Raw genomic sequence first — 17,352 nt, forward strand, 5'->3', positions numbered from 1 at the left:
AGATTTGAGCAGAACCAGAGCAGGAACGCTGGGACTGAATGTGCGAGGAACGGGTGGCTTGGTGGCTTTGCAGAGCATGCAGCTGAACTGAACAGAGTCCAGAGTGTGGAGAACTAATCTGAGCTAATAAAGAGTGAAATCAAGAGCAGAAAACAGATTTTCGGGCCTGAGCTGAGGAGGTGAAGCTGCAGACTTAGACTTGTTTGTCAAACCTTAACCAGTGCAGGGGCCTCCCTACACCCTGGACTGCGTTGTGTGATCTTGTGATTGATTGGGCTGCACTGTAGAGAGACCAGTCGGACACAGCTATTCAATTTGTGGCTCGGACCGCCGCACCATTTATTTAGACACTGGGGCATAAACCACTCCAACTCTGCTACTGCTGGCCCTTGCAAAGGAATCGCAGTAAACACTGAACCAAGATGGCGGCCACACGAACAAGAAACTTACAATTGCGATGTCGTAGTTGTAAGTGAATTATTAAAAACTAATTCAACTAAAACTTCAAGCTAATTTTAAAGCTGTGCTTTTCCTCCATATTTGCTACGACATTCAGTGGAATCTATGTGAATTTTATTTTTGGTTTGTACATCATTACATGAAAGTCATGAATTGATTTTGAATGTCATTGGAATACCAACCAGAATTCTTGTTCCTCCAGACCAGCTCTATGGCCATTTGAGACACAGATTACATCAGTAATTTACAACTCCACAACTTTTTTTTAGTGCAAAAAATACCCCATCAATTAAACAAGCAGCTGTTTTTTAAGTACATTAAAGTTATATAAAAATGTAACAGTGCAAATGCAAATTCCTTGCTGACAGTTTAACCAAAAGGCATTTCCAGTGGAAACTCAGCATAACCATGTATAATATCCACAAAACTTAAAAAGAGTTTATACACACACAATACGGTAACATTATGTTGAAGCACAGTATGTATCACTCCGCGAGGCTCCGCCTACGATAGCTGTAATACTCCGACAATCCATCAAGCGGCGCGACTTCGTAGCTTAGCAAAGTCGTACTAAAAAATTTTGACAGATTTTTGAGCGCCATGTAGCACATCAAATCGTTTCGGTAATATCGGTAATAACGACGGCCCGCTAGCATGCTCTACCAAAAATAGTGCTTTGTTGTGTATCTGACGGACGACAGCTAAACCAGTTCCACACCACTGAAGTTGCAGCATTTTTACAAACCAGTTCTGGTTCATCTGTTTCATTCAACGATCCGTGTTCGCCCTTCTCATTCTCCGTCGCTGCCATGCTTTTTCCACCATGTGCGTATGAAAACAGGCACTGCGTATGCGCATTTTACCCATATTCTATCGCGATATTTCATTTTCTTATCATTGCCCAACATTACACCGGTATTACAGTGAACGGTATGATTTGTCCCAGTCCTATCATGGGGCGTAGATGATCACAAGAAAGGGATGAAACTAAACAGGAGGAGCTTGTTAATGATCTGAAGGTAGCTGGAACCACAGTCACCAACAACACCACTGGTAACACACTAGACTGCAATGGACTGAAATCTTGCAACTACAGGACTGTCTTATGTTTGCCACTGAAAATATAAGTGAGTCAGAGAAGGCTCGGGCGAAAGTGCTGAGGTGTGATAAAACCAAAATCTAGCTTTTCTGCCGTGTTTGGAGGAAGAGAAATGCTGAGAATGGCTGAAAGAACACCATCCCCACAGTCAGACACAGAGGTGAACACATTCATCTTTGGGGGCTTTTTTTTTTTGTTTGTTTTTTTGTTTTGTTTTTTGCGAAGGGTACAGGATGACTTCACCAAGGGGCCAGTAGAGGGGACCAGGTACCCCAAACCTCTCTTCTTCAGCAAGAACATCGAAGATGAGTAGTAGATGGATGACAATGTCCCAAAACGTATCACCAAGACAACAAAAGAGTAGCTAAAGAAAAGGAAAATTAAGATTGTGGAGTGACCTGGCCAGTCTTCAGACATCAATTCTTTAGATAATCTGAGGAGGGAGCTCAAGCATGGAGGTGCTACGTGAAAGTGAAGAAACCTGAAGGATTTAGAGTTTTTGTAAAAAGGAGCGGGCCAAAATACCTCCTGAGATGTGTGCAAACGTGACGACAAACCATGAGAAATGTCTTATTATTGTGCTTGCTAGCAAAGGTTTCTCCACCATGTAGTAAGTCATGTGTTGCAGGGGGTCAATAAAATGAAACAACCATAAAGTTTAGACGCTGTTTATTTCTGAGCAAACTTACAAACTCAACAGGGGATTTACCTCACATGCTGTACATGCTGTGACATTGCATAAGCTCATTGAAAATATGCTGTGTTTTCAGTGCTAAGTCTAAGCTAAAGGCAGGTTCACAAAATATTAGTGTGCAACAGATTGATCAAAAGATCAATTTGTCAGATGAGAATCTCCACAGTGTTTGGTTGTGTTCATTGGATTTAAAGTTTCAAAGCTTTTAGGAGCGTTTCTTTTAAGGTTTATTCAATTAATTATATGATTTAAATACATTCTCTGCATCACACAAGGTTTTTGTGATGTCTTTCAGAAAACCTGTTTAAAGGCACACGTGGACAATTTATCACTGGATTGGCTGTATGGTTCATTGGAATGCTAAGTTTTGCTTTAGTTCTGCCTGTGCTTGTGGCTACAAAGACTATCTCAATACACTCTAACAGAGGTAAGTTGAAGTAATTATTTAATAATATGCTGTGTAAAGCGACCAATATGTTAAATATATTAATGAATTGTAACATTAATATTGTATTATCAATTGTATTATTACGAGAGCAATCCCAAAAGTAAGGTCTCCTATTGTTTTAGAAATACAAACAACCATTTATTTTCCATAATATTTACATAATTTGAAGGGTTGACGAATTATTTATTTTTCTACATAATCACCATTTCAGTCAATGCATTTTGTAGACGCTGTGGCAGTTTTAGAATGCCCATGTCATACCAGCTCGCTGTCATGTCCTTCATGAAGCTTTGAACCTAACCTTTCACCTCTTCGTCAGAGCAGAATCGCCTTCCGGGCAAATGTTCTTGGGGAATTTGGGGAGCAGGTGGTTGTTACTGGGTGACAAGTCCGGGCTATAGGGTGGGTGATGAGGTTCCAACCAAAGTTTTGCAGGACAGCGACGGCTTGACAGGCAACTTGTGGACAAGCGTTGTCATGGAAAATGCTTACACCCTTGCTTAACATTCCTCTTCTCCGGTTCTGTATTGCCCTTCTGAGTTGTTTTCAGTATTTCACAGTACCTGTCAGCATCTATTCTGGTCCCAGCAGGCAGAAAGTCGATCAACAATACCCCCTTTCGGTCCCAAAACACAGTTGCCATGACTTTATCAGCGGACTGTGTTTGTTTGAATTTTCACGGCTTGGGCGAAGAGGTATGCCGCCACTTGCATGATTGTTGTATGGTCTCAGGTGCAAAGTGGAACCCCTGATTTTGTCACCAATGACAATCGAGTCCAAGAAGATGTCCTTTTCATTTGCATAGCGGCGAAGAAATTCACGGGAAGAATCAACTCATTGCCATGGTCTTCTGTCAGCCTTCGTGGTACCCGTGTTGCACACACCTTCCGATATTGCAACTTGTCTGTTAAAATCCTGTGGATGGTGCTTTGGGAAACCTCAAGAACTAAAATGCAGTGAGCATCCAGAGTAATCCGCCGATCTTTTCCTCAACCTTCATGACTCTTGGGGAATTGATGGTCTCCCACTCCTTTGTACTGAAATTCATGCCAAACAACCGGCTGTAACCTCTCCACACCACCACAGCAAACTGGAAGCTGGTTCCACAGAAGAGGGGCCTGAAAACTGAAGGCTCTGCCTCCCATTCTACTTTTAAATACTCTAGGAACAACAAGTAGGCCTGCAGTGTGAGAGTGAAGTGCTCTAATAGGGTGATATGGTACTACAAGGTCATTAAGATAAGATGGGGCCTGATTATTTAAGACCTTGTATGTGAGGAGCAGGATTTTGAATTCAATTCTGGATTTAACAGGAAGTCAAAACAGGAGAAATCTGCTCTCTCTTTCTAGTCCCTGTCAGGACTCTTGCTGCAGCATTTTGGATTAACTGAAGACTTTTCAGTGAGTTTTTAGGACTTCCTGATAATAATGAATTACAGTCGTCCAGCCTGGAAGTAATAAATGGTTTTTCAGGGTCACTCTGAGACAGGATATTTCTAACTTTAGAGATGTTGCACAAATGGAAGAAAGCAGTCTTACATATTTGTTTAATATGTGCGTTGAAGGACATGTCCTGGTCAAAAATGACTCCAAGGTTCCTCACAGTGTTACTGGAGGCCAAGGTAATGCCATCCAGAGGAAGAATCTGGTTAGATACCATATTTTTAAGATTTTCAGGGCCGAGTACAATAACCTCAGTTTGATCTGAATTAAGAAGCAGAAAGTTAGCGGCCATCCAGGTCTTTATGTCTTTAAGACATTCCTGCAGTTTAACTAATTGGTGTGTGTTATCTGGCTTCATGGACAGATAGAGCTGGGTGTCATCTGCATAGCAGTGAAAATGTATGCTATGTCTTCTAATGATGCTGCCTAAGGGAAGCATGTATAATGTAAACAGAATTGGTCCTAGCACTGAACCCTGTGGAACTCCATAATTAACCTCAGTGTGTGAAGAGGACTCTCCATTTACATGCACAAACTGGAGTCTATTAGATAGATATGATACACACCACTGCAGCACAGTACCTGTAATACCTACAGCATGTTCTAATCGCTCTAATAGGATATTATGGTCGACAGTATCGAATGCTGCACTAAGGTCTAGCAGGACAAGCACAGAGATGAGTCCACTGTCAGAGGCCATAAGAAGATCATTTGTAACCTTCACTAAAGCTGTTTCTGTGCTGTGATGAACTCTGAAACCTGACTGAAACTCTTCAAATAAACCATTCCTCTGCAGATGATCTGTTAGCTGTTTGACAACTACTCTTTCAAGGATGTTTGATATGAAAGGAAGGTTGGAGATTGGCCTATAATTAGCTAAAGCCAGCTTGAAGGCCTGTGGTACATAGCTGATTATTAGAGATAGGTGGATCATATTTAGGGTAGAAGAATTAATTAATGGCAGGACTTCTTTGAGCAGTTTTGTAGGAATGGGGTCTAAAAGACACGTTGATGGCTTGGAGGAAGTAATTATTGAAGTTAACTCAGAAAGATCAATTGGAGAAAAAGAGTCTAACTTAACATCAATGGTACTAAGAGTAGCTGTAGATAATATTACATCTGTGGGATGATTACTGGTAATTTTTTCTCTAATGATAAAATTTTTATTTGTGAAGAAGTTCATGAAGTCATTACTAGTTAACGTTAAAGGGATGGTTGGCTCAACAGAGCTCTGACTGTTTGTCAGCCTGGCTACAGTGCTGAAGAGAAACCTGGGGTTGTTCTTATTTTCTTCAATCAGTGATGAATAGTAAGATGTTCTGGCTATGCGGAGGGCTTTCTTATAAAGCAGCAAACTATTTCTCCAGGCTAAATGATGATCCTCTAAATTTGTGACACGCCATTTCCTCTCCAGCTTACGAGTCATCTGCTTTAGGGTACGTGTTTGAGAATTATACCACGGAGTCAGGTACTTCTGATTAGAGACCTTAGTTTTCACAGGAGCTACAGTATCCAGAGTCGTACGTAGTGAGGAGGTGAAATTATTAACAAGATAATCGACCTCTGTTGGGGTAGCGTTCAGATAGCTGCTCTGCTCTATGTTGGTACAGGGCATTGAAGATGATAACAATGGGTGGATTATATTCTTAAACTTAGTTACAGCGCTTTCAGAAAGACATCTACTGTGATAAAGTCTACTCTCCACCGCTGTGTAATCAATTATTGTAAATGTAAATGTTATCAGGAAATGATCAGACAGGAGAGGGTTTTCAGGAAACACTGTTAAATGTTCAGTTTCTATGCCATATGTTAAAACAAGATCTAGAGTGTGATTAAAGTGGTGGGTGGGTTCTTTTACATTTTGAGAGAAGCCAATTGAGTCTAATAACAGATTAAATGCCATGTTGAGGCTGTCATTTTTAGCATCTACATGGATGTTAAAATCACCACAATAATTATTTTATCTGAGCTCAGAACTAAATCAGATAAAAAGTCTGAGAAATCAGAGAGAAACTCTGTGTAAGGCCCAGGTGGACGATAGATGATAACAAGTAAGACTGGTTTCTGAGTTTTACAGCTGAGGTGGACGAGGCTAAGCATCAGGCTTTCAAATGAATTAAAAGTCTGTCTTGGTCTTTGGTTGATTAATAGGCTGGTGTGAAAAATTGCTGCCACACCGCAACCTCTGGATAGTCATATTTTGGGGGGTTTAATAAATTTGTCCATATTTCTAGAAATGAGAGCTGCTCCATCCAAAGTAGGATGGATGCCGTCTCTCCTAACAAGACCAGGTTTCCTCCAGAAGGTTTGCCAGTTATCTATGAAGCCCACATCGTTTCTGGGACACCACTCAGACAGCCAGCAATTTAAGCAGAACATGCGGCTAAACATGTCACTCCTGGTCTGCTTCCCAGCAAAGCCGTGCATGCTTATTTGGGAGTGGAGGAAGCACCAACTACAACAATGTGGCCAACAGCTGTACAGTTTCTCTATGTCACCAATTTTTTCGAGATCTTACTTTTGGGATTGTCCTTGTATGTGGTTTTTAAAGTATTCTAATCTGATTTTAGAGTGATGCTTTCTGCTCATTTTGTATTTATTCTGCTTCAGTTACTTTTTAATTTTATAGGTTTAGCTGCAGGTTTTTCTTTGATTCCTGGCAAATAAATCGCTGAGCCACTTAAACCCGGATATAGACTTTGAGTCAGTTTCTGTCTGTGTGTGTTGAATTAGAATGAGATTAAAATGTTTTTGGAATAGCAAATAATTTCTGTAAGATTTCTAAAAGTTAACTTCATGAAAATGTGTTTTCAGGCTGCCTTAGGAATGCAAAGAGTTCCTCAGAGGAGACAACAGCACCAGGTTCTGAAGCGGGCCCAGAAGAATTACAAGTTCTAAGGAACGGTTCAGCAGTTTGATCCCCAGCTACTTCACACTGTTCATGGGCAAACTACTGAAAACACAGATTCTCCGTGTGTATGTGCCAGTTAGTTAGAAAGCACTGTGTACAAAGATGAAGGTGCACATAAAAGTTATCTGTGTGTGTGTGAGAATGGGTTCAACAATTAATAACACCATTAATTTAAAAAAGAGTGGGTGGATTAGCTTGTTACATTGATTCAAGTAAAACCCCTAAAACAATCTGATGAAACTGTCTTAGATCAAATGTCCAGCACAGTTCACCCTCTGAAGTCTAACCTGCTGCTGGCATCAGAATTGTTTTTAAATATCTGTAATCCTTGAAGCATTGTGTTATGCTATGGTTTTGGAGAACTGCAAAGGGAACACTAATAATGTTGACTAAGGTTTGATTTAGGCTTCTGTGAGAAATCGTGGCTCAAGAGTTGGGTGTTCGTCTTGTAATCGGAAGGTTGCCTTTTCGAGCCCCGGCTCGGACAGTCTCGGTCGTTGTGACACTTCACCTACCGCCTACTGGTGTTGGCCAGAGGGACAGATGGCGCGATATGGCAGCCTCGCCTTTGTCTGTCTGCCCCAGGGCAGCTGTGGCTAAACTGTGGTTTGCCTTCACCAGTGTGTAAATGTGAGAGTGAATGAATAGTGGAATTATAAAGCGCTTTGAGGGCATAATGCAATCCATTATTATTATTATAAGTCTTTGTCATTGTCAGCATTTATGCATATATAATTACCGTGTGTTCATGTCCCGGTGTTTGTATGTGGTGCTTTGTGCATTCCCTCGCATCCGTTCTGGGTGGCTGTGCTTCCATCGAAGCACTTGTTTGTTGTTTTGCTTGTTGTTTTAGTTTATTGTGTTTGGTGGTTATCCTGGATGGGGGTACGCTTGAGGGTTCGGTACCCTTGAATTTGCGTTTAAAGTTGCCTCGAGCCCGGTACACCACTGAAGACTAGACAGGTAAAGTTTTATTGTTTTGTAGCATTTCAGGCTGGGAGTTGCACATAGTAAACAAGTGGGCACCAAACTCGGCGAGAGGTTTGAGACAATTTGTTAATTATGGTCTGTAGCTGAGGCGGATGGGTCATTTTTAAGTTGGCATAATGTGTGTTGATGGATGCTAATGAGATCCTCGTGTGCTGAGTGTTTTGTGCTGTGACCTTTAGTGTTGTGGGGAATATGGCTACTGTGGTTGGATCACTTGTGAGTGGTGTTGGCCAGGTGCTGAGCCACCCTTGATGTGATCATTGTGTGGCCATAGCTCTCCATTTTGTGGTTGGTCACTAGTATGCTTGCTTTACTTGCTTCTGTTAGCTTTTACTTTTATTCCAGGTTTGTGGGTCAAGGACCTGAAGGCTTCAGAGGGGTTTTAATAAATTTAGGGGTCCTAGAGGAACCCTTTTAAGGGAGGTGTTACGTCCCTCTGCAGCCTCTGATCTGCTCAGTGTGGTCAGCTGGTGCTAATTGGCCACACCTAGTCAGGTGTGGACAAAAGCATACCTGAGGCAAGCTTCCTGAAGAGCTCACTAGTCTTTGCCTTGGTGGTACCAGCTATTTTAGCCAACTTGCTATGCCATTTTAAGATAAAACCTCTTCTGACTAACACTCTGGTATTCATCTCCTTTTTTATGTTGCGACTTTTGAGCCGGGTCGTAACACAGCCTCCTAGAGTTTGGAGGTATTTGTGAGGCTTTATACTAAGTCTATGATTTTTATTCCTTACTTTGACAGGATACTGATTGTTGCTCTCTGGCTGAACATTACAAAAGTTGCACTGAAAAAGTAGCTGTTGGAATTCAAAGTGCTGAACAGGCCAATCACAATCACAGCAAAAGGGATGTGATTGGCCTGTTAATGAGTTGAGTGAAGTTTGATGTATCTGACTGTTTTTGTTTCGCTTAATACGTCTTATAATCCAGTTCTCCTTATGGTCCCAAAAATACGGTAATTACATGCTATTTTTATAGAGAGTCGTACTGTTTAAATGTAAGAATGTTTGTGGGTTTTGTTTACATTGCACTTGTATTGAGCTACTCACTTTTTCTTGTGCTTCTGCTCATAACATTGTGTGTGTCTGTCATGTAAATTACGCCATGTAAATAATTGTTGTACAGTAAATATTTTTAAAGGCGCTGTTCAGCCAGTCGGCTTCTATGACTTTTCAGAATGAAAGTGTTTTCTGTTTGGAAATATGTCAGTTTGTTTTTCAAGTGTATAAGGCTACGTCCACACGTACACGGGTATTTTTGAAAACGGAGATTTTCCGTTTTCGTTTTAAAAAATAATCCCGTCCACACGTAAAGGCAGAAATGAAGGAAAACGCTGCTATGAACATGTCAAAGCAACAGGTGGCGCTAGATTCCTAACCATGTAGATGTTGTTGGCCAACAGAAGTCTAGAAGCCTCGGTGGGAAATAGTAAACAAAGCTGGGGCATAGAAGCAGAACAGAGTCATATGTGTGGAGGGACAGTAACTGTGTGTGTATGTAAGCATTTAAACACTGCAGAGAGTACAATTAACAGTATTGTAGAAATTCATTTCACCGAAACAATAACGTGGCGCACAGTGTGACGTCAAAACAGGCGCACACCTTTGACGCTGCGTTTTCTCCGTTTTCCTCGTCCACACGTAAACGCAAAAACGGAGTTTTCGAAAATATCCACCCTGGCCGGCGTTTTTAGAAATCTTCGTTTTCAGTGACCGAAAACGCCGTTTACGTGTGGACGAAAGGTGCAAACGCATAGAAAAATCTGCGTTTTCAAAAATACCCGGGTACGTGTGGACGTAGCCTGAACCTTGATTTCATTCTCAAATTTTATTCTATTTTTTATCTTTTTGATCAGTGTTTGAAAACTATCATATCAACATGTAAAAGAATTCATAATGACAGTTTTTGTCATTTTACTGAAAAATGAATTGTTGCTCAGTGCACAGTCGCTCATATATCATTGACATGCAGCCATTACGTTTATCGTGGCTCAAGAGTTGGGAGTTCGCCTTGTAATTGGAAGGTTGCTGGTTCGGTGGGCCCGGTGGCGCCAGTGTCCGGCAGCCAGGGTGGCTGTGGCTACAATGTAGCTGCCATCACCAGTGTGTGAATGTGTGTGTGAATGGGTGGATGACTGGATATGTAAAGCGCTTTGGGGTCCTTAGGGACTAGTGAAGCGCTATATAAATACAGGCCATTTACCATTTATTTTTTAAAATGTTTTTTCTAAACCACATTTCTTGTATATTTTTGAAAATAGAATGTGGATCTTTTGCACCTCTTTCAATAAAGATACTTTTCTAAATAATTGCTCTGTGTTGTACATTTGTTTTGTGCAGAAGTATTGTTTATTAGTGAAACCATATTATCTTCAAATTGCACTGTCCATCATTACATCTGTTTGCTCTCCACCTTCAGCTTCTTGTGGATGCACCTGTAGATGGAGCACTGAGCTGTGATGCTGTGTGAAGCAGCAAAAGTAAAAACAAACAAACAGCACGTTGTACAGCAAAGTGAGGAAATCCTTAGAGGAACATTTTAACTGTTGTTAATCTGCCATCATCACAGAGAGAAACAGAAAAAGTGATGGATGTTAAATTTAATCTCCCGTCACGCTGAATGACCTTTATTACAAACTGCTGGGTAACAACAAAAATAACGTCAACATCAAATGTGGAACATCGCAGAAACAAAAGGACAGACAGGAAAAGGATGACACGATTTAATAGAAAGATTTAAAAAAAGTAACAGTATTATTTTTTTCATTTTAAAAATGACAAAATCAGGCTGATGTGGAGCTGGTTAAGAACTAAAATGAACCATCTTTGGCACAATACTCCCAGCAGTTTGATCAGCTGTAAAGACATCTTCACTGAATTTGGAGTTTAAACTCAAGGAAAAGAAAGACATCTTTAAGTGGTATAAGGCCTCCAGACAGGCCAATAATTTCTTTTATTTTGTTTGTGAGAGAAAATAAATGTTTTTTTCTGAAACTGATGTAACTTTGAGGCTAGTTTTGGTTTAGAGTAGCTGCCCATCTTTAATCAGTTCAGTTTAATTAGTAGTTTGTTTGTTGTTTTACCACAAATTAGTGTGAGTCCGTTTTGTGACCGACAGTTGAGATAACAGTAAACACTGGAGGAACTTTCACTGCTGGGGTGGCTGTGGCTCAGGAGGTAGAGCAGGTTGGTGGTTCCTCCCAGTCTGCACGCCAGATATATGAGCAAGATATGAACCCAAGTTGCTCTCCGATGCATCAGCTGGCATCCATCAGTGTAAATGGTAGTTAGTAGGCACTTAGCAGCATAGAAGACAGTGCTTGTGTTGCGTTTGAGAGTAGAAAAGTCCCATAGAAGAATCGGTCCATTTACCATCTAGTTTTTTTGTCTGAATCACTACGATCCATGACCTTACCATACACAGTTAAAGTGCGCCATCCTGTGGTACTTACTCCACACTCCTGCTATAGATGAATCATTCACTTTCAACTCACTGCAGTTATTTTTTTTAAAGTATTATAGCGCCAAACCTGGAGGCAGGCAAAATTACAGTTTTTACGTTTTTACTGAACAGTTTTGAATTTTAAAAAAATCTCGTTGAACCTCATACAAAGTGTCCACTTGCTGGCCACTTTATTAGGTACACCTCCTCAACTATGTGTTAATGCAAATTTCAGCCAATTACATTTCATGGAACTCAATGCAGTCAAGCATGTGCATGGTCAAGACAACCTGCTGAATTTCACAGCTAGCATCGGAATAAGGAAGAAAAAATATTTATGCAACTTTCTCTGCTAGGAAGGCAACAAGAAGTAAAATAACCTATTGTTACAACCAAAGTGTGCAGAAGAGCATCTAAGAACTTGAAGAAGCTGGGCCACAGCAGCAGAAGACCAGACTAAGTGCCACTCTGTCAGCTAAGAACAGGAAACTGAGACTGCACACACACACTCACCAAAACTGGACAATAGAAAGCTGCAACAATGTTGCCTGGACTGATGAGTCTCAGTTTCTGCTGTCACATTTGAATACTTATCAATCTCTGACCAATCACAGACACGGACAGGTCTACTGATAGCAGAGCGACTGATTTTACACAGCAAGTAAAACTATGACTTTAGAAAAATATGAAGAGATAAAAAAATAAACAAAATAAATAAATTTCCTAAATATGGCATAAATGAAGGTTTTCCTGTTATTTATATTACAAGTTAAAAGCAGCAGAGTGTCAGCTTTGAGTGCTTTGGTCAGTAAAACTGGAAAAGAGCTGCTGTGTTGGTGATACAGTTTAGCCTGAAGACAGAATTTCAGCTAACAGGAGAAAAGCAGGTCTGAAAATATTCTTTTTTTTTTACTTGATGCTCTTCAGGAAAGTCTTTGGACCCTCCTTCTAGGATTTCACAGTAAACTGTTGTGATCTCTATAATCTCTGGATCTCGTCCAGCCTGCCCCAGGTTAGGGCTTCAGTGTATGTTGGTGATGTGCACCAGTGAAAAGGGAACCTCCTTCATAACACTGAAAGCCACAGATCGTTCCTCCTAATACAGGTTCATGGTGTCGTTCACGCTGTAGCTTCCAGGTCAGGAACACTGAAACAGCTCAGAGTCAACAGGAGAGAAACGAGTTCAGACCTCGAAGGCTTTAATCTGTAATCTGTGGTTCTTACAGCGAGAGCCAGGACGTGTGTTCACATGTTTCATGACACTCTGAGGAAGGACCGGCGCTGAAACATGTCTGCTTTCTTCTTACTGACGTTTAATATTAAACACTTTATGCCTGTAAGTGTGAGAGCTGAAGTTCTCACTCATGAGTTTGCATTTATGTCGTTATGCACTCATTAATTTATTTACCTGGATTGTTGAACATGTTGATGTTTTTTATGCAAAGCTTAACAGAACACACACACACACACACACACACACACGCTCCTCCCACTGGTGACTGAGGCTTGTTTCCTAAACTTACTCGACCAGAGTATCCGCTGCAGAGCGTCAGTAGCGTGATCGACGCGGCACAGAGGAACGTTTTTACTCCGCGTCATGTTTTCTTCTGTTTTTAAGACAAAAACTCTGCAGCTTTTATTTTTGTGTCTCTTTCCTCTGACTGTGACTGCAGTAACAACAGGACATGAAAACGGTAAGAACACTAATGCTGAGACAGTAAAGCTCTTCTACTGATTTAACACAGCAGCGAGACGTATCCAAAAATGGTGAATTATCCCTTTAATGTTGGTGTTGATTCGTTTTCCCCACTCATTTTTAGATGGTTCAGAACTGTCAGTGATGAGGTAAACAACAACTAGATTTAAAGATACAAGTGTTGAGTGTTTCCTCACTGCGGTCCGAGCTGTCCCGTCACAGTGGAGAGAAACACCGAAATATCTGCTGAACAACAATGAAGGAGACGTAATTACTGCTTCAAACAAATTCAGTTCTCAAATCACCACGATGTTGGTGTGAAAACTTCACAAAGACATTTCTTTCTACTAGATATCACTAAGAATTGGTCTTCTGGTATTAAACACAGAAGAAATCATTGGAAAGATTGCAGGTCACTGAAGATGTCGCAGGTCATGCTCAGCACACTTCAGTTTAACAGCCTTCTACTCTGCAGAGGGAGGAGAGTGACAGATTATCTTCCAGTGCTGCTGTTTGTTATCGTGATGACAGCAGAAGGAGTTCAGGCACGTCGGCTCGTCACAGCAAGCTCAAACACAGCAGCTGGTCTCTGAGTGGACTCTTCATCCTTTTCAGTCTGTGACATTCTCATTACCATCACTCAGCACTGTGCCAAACCACCTCAGTGTGAGCTGAAGGCTAATGCCACTGGGAGGTCACTAAACCAGAAACCACCTTAAAATTCACCTGAATGCTGAAACATCACCCTCCTTGTGCTGTAGCTTCATGCTGTGTTCACAGGTGCAGCTCCGAAGCCGTTTGTTGGGATCCTGAACATCACGGAGTACAGGGTGCAGCTGAGGTGTGAGGTCAGAGGTGCGTCTCCGAAGCCTAGAGTGGAGTGGAGGGACAGCCATGGGAACATCCTTCCTGCTGAGGAGCCACAGGTGTCATACAGAGACGGCCGCTATGACGTCACCCTCCTCACCACGGTGACCAGGACAAACACCAACATCTTCCACTGCGTGGCCACACAGGAGGAGATCGGCCATGTGACTGAAGAAGAGATCCACGTTCCAGGTGAGGCCACAGACTCTGATTTGATTGCTAAAGGTTATGATCAGTGTGTTTAGAAACTATCTTTGTAACAGCAGGCTTCTGTAATGTGTTTCAGATCAGCTGTTCGAGTCCTGCGATGGAGTCGGTGTGATCGTTTCTGTATTTGCTTCTGGATTCTCTGTCGCTGTGTTTGCGTCTCTGTTGCTGTTCTCAGCTTGTATTAAATGTTGTTGATAACAGACAGCAGATACTTTCATCTGTATTTTTTATTCTCTGCTCTTCTGTTTCCTCTGGTTTTAAGGCTGATATGTTATTTATACCAACATTGTATTAATGAAAAATAAAGTTGGGTAAGTGAAGACTCAGTGGATAATGTGGATATGGATGTGGATAAGGTTTTAAAACATGCTAAACTGCTTTAAAAGTGTTTAAACATCACGGTTCACATTAAAGCACATTCATGTTTTTATCCCCACTGGATACAAATTGAGGCTCTGCCCTTTATCTGCTCATTATTATGATGAATCCTGATATCAGAGCTGTATTTATAATGGCCAGATGCAGGGTGGTGGACTGATCCCCGGTGGCTAAAACTGGTTTTTGGTATATGAATATCACCTCTCTGATTGGGAGGGAGCCTAACAGATACAGGCTCACTTCACAGCTCAGGTTCAGGAACTCTCTGGAGTGAAAGGGTGGGGGAGGGCGTGCTTGTATCACCCTGGTTCGGTGCACGTGAGCTGGGGTTTTCCTACAGGTTACACTGGAGGTCCCGAGTGTCACATGAAAATCAGCTCCGAGTACTTGACCTGCTTGGAGCTCCTGGTGGATGCTTGAAGGTGGTGCAGCTGGAGAGTCTATTTTTTACTACTTCTTGACTTCTTGTGGGTACTGGCAGTGAGAGCTGGGTGTTTTATTGCTGAGCTAACCGCAGCTTTTCCATAAAGAACGCCGTGTTTGAGCATAAGGCGGTCGACACAGTCAGTCACGGTTGATGATCAGAGTTTGTAATCAGAACAGTTTCTTCTTACTAAACGCAGCTTCCAGCACATGTGATACATGAAACTTTTAATAACTTGTTGCTTGTCAGTAATGGAAGCTGTGATGATGAAGAGGGAACTGCTGCCAGGTCCAGTTTCATTGAACAGCCAAGTTCAAGTAAAGTACTAAAACACTGCCTTCATGTTACATTCGGTTGTAATCCCTCTGTAGATGCTGACAGTTACCTGCATCACTGCTCAGGCCTTTAAAGTCAGCTGTGATATTTAAATGAGTCAAATGTTTAATATAGTCGTAAATGAGAGTGTAGGCCTGATCCTCTGAGCTCATTAACAGCTGTTTACTCAGAGAGACGTGGTTCCTCACAGGACAGCCACCACAAACGTGATTATAAAAAATATTATGCATCACTGAACATTAAATATTACACATTATTGTCTGCTAATAGTGAGAATCTAGATGATAAATATAGGAAAGAATTCTGAGACATAAGCTTCCTACAAAAGGTATCAGGGTGAGTCATTCTGGAGTAATCAGTCCTACAGATTGAAAGAAGTCAGTTGAGGTGACATCTGACGAACCCCCCTCCCCCGCAAAACACCCACACAAACACACACACCCAAACACACACACACAAACACACACACACACACACCCCTGCATGTTTTGTGGGTGAGGCTGGAGGCCCCGGGGCAGACGCAGTGTTGATTATGTCTCTTAGCTGGCGTGGGAAAGTCTCTGTGTCCTTCCAGAAGAGTCTGTGGGATATTTTGTGATGACATCCAGCAGTGATGGAGGCTGTTTATAATGAAGTGTGATGATATACAATAAATAAAAACACAGTATTTACCCACAGGAGCTGTGTGAATCCTGAGTGTGTTTTCAACATGCTAACTATGCTAAATCTTTGATCACTGTTGTGCATGTTTCTCATCTTTAATAATCAAACCTAGAAGTGAAAGGCCAGCCTCTGAAATATGAGAACTGTGTTTAAAACTGTCTGTAATTCTAAAACGGTTCAGACTTAAGCTGCTTAAGTAATGAGGCGGCTCAGCTGCTGCGTCAGCCTCTTATAACTGTCCACATTACAAAAACTTGCAGGGACGACTCTTTGGGCCAAACGAGCAGCGACTCGCTGCTCGTTTGAACACTTTTGTCAGACAAACAGCAGCAAAGTGAGAAACAGCAGCAGGCCACACAGCTCCACAGCTGTGGATGATTCAGGACACAAAGCACCTGTGGATCTTTTCTCGCCTGCTGAGGTCCTAATTAAACACAGCGTTCAGTGTTACATGTTTTCTGTGGGGTGAGCGGTGTGCACTGCAACAAAAAGAAAATGACGACCACACGACCCTGCTGTGAGAGTCTAATCCTGCTGACTCCACTTCAGGCTGCAGCTGGTCTGACTCAGTGTTCCTGGTCCTGGTTTAAGTGACCGTTCAGGTCTCAACATCCACAGAGCAGGTAAAGGCTGATGTTAGAGTCCAGCAGCAGGATGAGATCCTTCCTTGGAAGCAGCTGAGTGTGGAGAGGAGATTTATGTAAACCAGCTGGAGGTAAAACAGCGTTCAGTTTGAGGGTGACTTTGGGGTCCTTAGGGACTAGAGCGCTATACAAATATAGGCCATTTACCATAAACTGCACATGCTTACAGCCACCACTTCCACTGTGCACTCCTGGTAAATGTGATGCTGTTCTATGAAAGCGTTCGTACGCTTTGACTTCTCGTCTGACCGGCTCAACAGACAAAAGCATAAAAAGAGTCATTGTTTATGTTTCTGCTTCCAGCTGCCTGCCAGCTGTGGTTTTCATAACAGGAAATATCAAAGTTATAAAAGGTTTAATGCACTGAGCGCTGTCACACTGAGCGCTGTCACACTGAGCGCTGTCACACTGAGCGCTGTCACACTGAGTGCTGTCACACTGTGATGTGACACACAGACACTTGACATGTTAACCACGTACTGGATTTGACAATCTGACACTCACTGTTAACTCTTTCATTTTCAGATGAATTTACAGGGACAACAACCCGTGAACCTTTTTGCTGCCTCGATGGCTGTTATGGTTGAAGAGATGATCCTCTCACTAACAGCAGGTGTGTTTCAGTCCTGCCACGGACGCGTGAATCAG

At 41.9% G+C, this 17,352-nt stretch overlaps 2 protein-coding genes across 6 annotated transcripts in view; both read left to right on the top strand.

The window, feature by feature from the left end:
* The window catches only part of LOC120715370 (butyrophilin-like protein 1), a 76,327-nt gene extending 69,231 nt beyond the window's left edge, over positions 1-7,096 (top strand). For both annotated transcript variants that reach the window (XM_040002327.1, XM_040002328.1), the window contains 2 exons: positions 2,548-2,679; positions 6,957-7,096. In XM_040002327.1, the coding sequence (XP_039858261.1) occupies positions 2,548-2,679; positions 6,957-7,060 (236 nt within the window). In that variant the 3' untranslated portion in view covers positions 7,061-7,096. The remainder of the gene's footprint in view (positions 1-2,547; positions 2,680-6,956) is intronic.
* Positions 7,097-13,001: 5,905 nt separating this feature from the next.
* LOC120715384 (butyrophilin subfamily 2 member A1-like) lies at positions 13,002-14,718 on the top strand. 4 transcript variants are annotated; one of them, XM_040002375.1, is made up of 4 exons: positions 13,002-13,180; positions 13,307-13,876; positions 13,963-14,241; positions 14,336-14,718. In XM_040002375.1, the coding sequence occupies exons 2-4, from the start codon at positions 13,864-13,866 to the stop codon at positions 14,452-14,454; spliced, it is 411 nt and encodes a 136-aa protein (XP_039858309.1). In that variant the 5' UTR covers positions 13,002-13,180; positions 13,307-13,863; the 3' UTR covers positions 14,455-14,718. The 4 variants fall into 4 exon arrangements, with proteins under 4 accessions (XP_039858309.1, XP_039858310.1, XP_039858308.1 ...); XM_040002376.1 differs by having other exon boundaries at positions 13,658-13,876; XM_040002374.1 differs by lacking the exon at positions 13,307-13,876 and having other exon boundaries at positions 13,944-14,241.
* The last annotated feature ends 2,634 nt before the right edge of the window (positions 14,719-17,352 follow it).

Source organism: Simochromis diagramma, unplaced genomic scaffold, assembly GCF_900408965.1.
Source record: "Simochromis diagramma unplaced genomic scaffold, fSimDia1.1 OVJJ01000438.1, whole genome shotgun sequence".
Taxonomy (NCBI): Eukaryota; Metazoa; Chordata; class Actinopteri; order Cichliformes; family Cichlidae; genus Simochromis; species Simochromis diagramma.